The following is a 3,261-nucleotide window of genomic DNA, read 5'->3' as shown; positions in this document are numbered from 1 at the left end:
TTAAAACTCGATATGGTAGAAACTTTATTTTGAAAAATTATTCAAATATTTAGTCATCAATGAAAATGATTTCTTTATGGTTTCTATTATTTTCTAATTACAAAACAATATGTTATTTATTCAACGACACCGTCCTCAATTTTTTCAGAAATTAATTTAAGAAAGTTAGAGTTTTCTTCTTAAATTCTTTTTTTATTAAACTAATTATGTGTAAACTAATCAAATTTAGTTTTGAAATAATTTCTTATTTCACTATAGCACTTTTTATTTATTTAATTTTAAAAATATATAAATACTAAGTTAAATAAAGTTATTAAATAAGATGTACAAGATATATTTATCAAAGGACGTAAGTAGAAGTGAAACTATCAGTTTCGAAAAGATTATTTTAATTACCTCAAGTATTTTGTGGAAAACAATAAGTTAATACAAATTAGGAAGCGTAAAAAGATATACTAAACCATATATTATAAAGATAAAATCTTTTAATTTTTTTATATAGACGTTATATTTTTTATAATAATATATTTTATGTTTCATATATATTTTTTTTTATTACAGTTTAGTAATTGTTTCTACTATGGTTAAATAATTGTATTATAATCACCCTGATTTGCTTCTTATGCACGGATGCAGTTTACTAATACATATAATAGTAATTTAAAATACGCCTTGAAAATGTTGAACAAAAATTAGGCGGCCACCTGATGTTAACACCTTAGGTAAAAAGTTTTGAGAGGTAAAAGCAAACTCAATTTTTTAAATGTTGCTTTAACTTATCGTAGACATTACTTCTGTAAATAAAGCACTCTAGCTTATTTTTTACGTAACGTTAAACAGTAGCCGTATTCTCATCTCTCCGTTAAGCTTAACGGAGCGTTAGTCAAAAATTTCTTTTAAATTACATTAATAAAAAATTTATTTAAAAATATGATTTTTTAAACATAAATGTTTTATTTTGGTGTAATTTCTATTTTAACGAATTTATATAAATTTTCGTCATTTCTTAACTTAGAAATATTGTAATGAAATTTCAGACAAAAGCTCCGTTAAGCTTGAGGGAGAGATGAGATACGGCTACAGTATATATGCAATATGAAACATTATTTAACGTAATTTTTAATTTTGCTTTATTTTGCATTTATTCACACAGCTACAATTACTAGCAATCATTTTATAATCTAATACAATTCTATTTTATATTTAGAAAACACACTTTTAGGATATATAAAATATGGGACTCTCTTGTGGGATGAAGTGTGTGAAGTATCTTCTGTTTGCTTTTAATTTCATATTTTGGGTAAGAATTCTAGGTCTTTGATTAAAATCAATTAAGTTTATTTATCATTTTTTCTGAACACTTTTTTTTATTATAATTGTTTTTTTTTTTTTTCTTTTTCTTTTTTTTGTTATGGTTGGTATATTAAAAATATTATTATTGCGCAGGGTTGCGGAACCGCAGTGTTAGGAGTTGGTATATACAGTCGTATAAAAGCTAAAGACTGGAGTAGTATACTTGGCAATGATGGCTACGTTTTGAGCGTAGCAAATCTTTTGATAGCCTCTGGTGCAGTTGTAATGGTAATTGGATTTCTTGGTTGTTGTGGTGCAATAAAAGAAAATAAAACTATGTTGGCATCAGTAAGTAACTTACTATTGATACGTATTTGCTACATATTTACACATTTACTACCAATTATATCATTGAATTTTTTACATTAATTAGTATGTGATTCTGTTGAGTCTCATCTTTTTAATGGAGATTGCTGCTGGTATTTACGCATATGTGAAGAAAGATAAAGTGTTAATAAGCGTCGCAACAAATATCAAGAATTCTGTTATTAAGGAATATGGCGGTTCAACTTTTGTTCAGAAAGGATTTACTGACAGCGTAGATTACATACAAAAACAGGTAAGCATAAAAGTTTACTTTTTTTTACAAAAAAAACTAACTTTATGTTCAAGCAAAACTTTATGCATAAAAAAAAAACAAAAAACATTTAACATTCTTTATTTTGTTTATACTTCCCATTTTAGCTAAAATGTTGCGGTGCAGAAACACCGATGGATTGGAGCTCATCTACTTGGTATAAAAACATTAAAAAAAATGAAAATGATACAACTCCACACATAGTAGTACCAAATAGTTGTTGTGCCAAAAATGTGCCTAGTTGCAATGTTGCGATAGACATTCCTTCTTTACCTAATTCTACTTATTCTGAGGTATCCATTACAAACTAAATCGCTTAAAGTTATGGAAATTAAAATCATTTTAATATTCATCGTTGTTTTCGAAATTAAATTATTTTTAGGGTTGTATTGCGAAAGGGAAAGTATTTGTAAATGGTCATATTTTAGAAATTGGAGGTGTTGGATTCGGCATAGCTTTAATACAGGTGAAAAGAGTTTTTTATTAATTTATTTTTATTTTAGTTGCATTACTTAAATAAGATTGCTACACGCCTTTATAAATATGACTTTTTACATAACCTCTATTTTACAGATACTTGGAATATCTGTCGCTCTAATGCTACGCAGAAACCTTCGATAGAGAAGAGTTAAATAATTAGCATCATGAGTATAAATGCAATCTCTTTGATCACATCTTTCACATTTGAGTTAAAATATTCTTTATTTACTAAAATGATATTTGTAGTTTAATGAACAACTTTGAAAAATCCCAAGAATTTTTTTAATCTATAGTTATTTTAATCGTACCCCACTCGACGTTTTTAAAATCCAATTCAAAAACAACCGCTTTTAATAGATAACTATAATAGATTTGTAAATACAACTACATTTATCCGTTATTATAAGTTTATCTCATTTATACAAATATAAATAAGATAAACTTATAATAATGACAGAAGCAAGTAAAAGATTGCAGTCTTATCATTAGACCCAATTTTTTGCAACTTTACAGTAAGTTTTCACACGAGATTAAAAAAAAAAGTTGTAATAATTTTCATTATTAAAACTCAGAAGTAAAAATAAAACAAAAAACTTAAAAACAAAGCCATATATCTAACAATCTCATAAATGAGTATTTGTATTAAAAATTACAATATAATCATTTGTAGTCATTCAAATAGGATAAATTACTTTTATTGACAATATAATATTTTAAAATAGGAGTATGTCTCTTATGTCTAAAAAGTACTGTTTTAAAGAAACTTAATGACTCGATGTTTTTTTATTTCCTTTTTAAAGGAATTCCTAAGTGCTGAGACAAGTTGTGTTTATTTATAAAAAAACATAAGA

At 25.6% G+C, this 3,261-nt stretch overlaps 1 protein-coding gene across 1 annotated transcript; it reads left to right on the top strand.

Annotated features, from left to right (window-relative positions):
• Positions 1-1,153: 1,153 nt before the first annotated feature.
• Positions 1,154-2,696, top strand: LOC136076814 (CD151 antigen-like). Its single transcript, XM_065790319.1, has 6 exons — positions 1,154-1,300; positions 1,447-1,641; positions 1,727-1,912; positions 2,038-2,223; positions 2,313-2,396; positions 2,504-2,696. The coding sequence occupies exons 1-6, from the start codon at positions 1,235-1,237 to the stop codon at positions 2,549-2,551; spliced, it is 765 nt and encodes a 254-aa protein (XP_065646391.1). The 5' UTR covers positions 1,154-1,234; the 3' UTR covers positions 2,552-2,696.
• The last annotated feature ends 565 nt before the right edge of the window (positions 2,697-3,261 follow it).

The sequence above is a fragment of the Hydra vulgaris genome, chromosome 02 (assembly GCF_038396675.1).
Source record: "Hydra vulgaris chromosome 02, alternate assembly HydraT2T_AEP".
NCBI lineage: Eukaryota > Metazoa > Cnidaria > Hydrozoa > Anthoathecata > Hydridae > Hydra > Hydra vulgaris.
The sequence above is the reverse complement of the archived record's forward strand: the minus strand, read 5'-3'. Positions and strand labels throughout refer to the sequence as shown.

Excerpts from the sequence above, each read along its gene's own strand:
- LOC136076814 (XM_065790319.1), top strand. The coding sequence starts at position 1,235 with ATGGGACTCTCTTGTGGGATGAAGTGTGTGAAGTATCTTCTGTTTGCT. Across the intron at positions 1,642-1,726 it reads ATAAAACTATGTTGGCATCA|TATGTGATTCTGTTGAGTCT; the intron begins GTAAGTAACTTA and ends TACATTAATTAG. Across the intron at positions 1,913-2,037 it reads TAGATTACATACAAAAACAG|CTAAAATGTTGCGGTGCAGA; the intron begins GTAAGCATAAAA and ends TTCCCATTTTAG.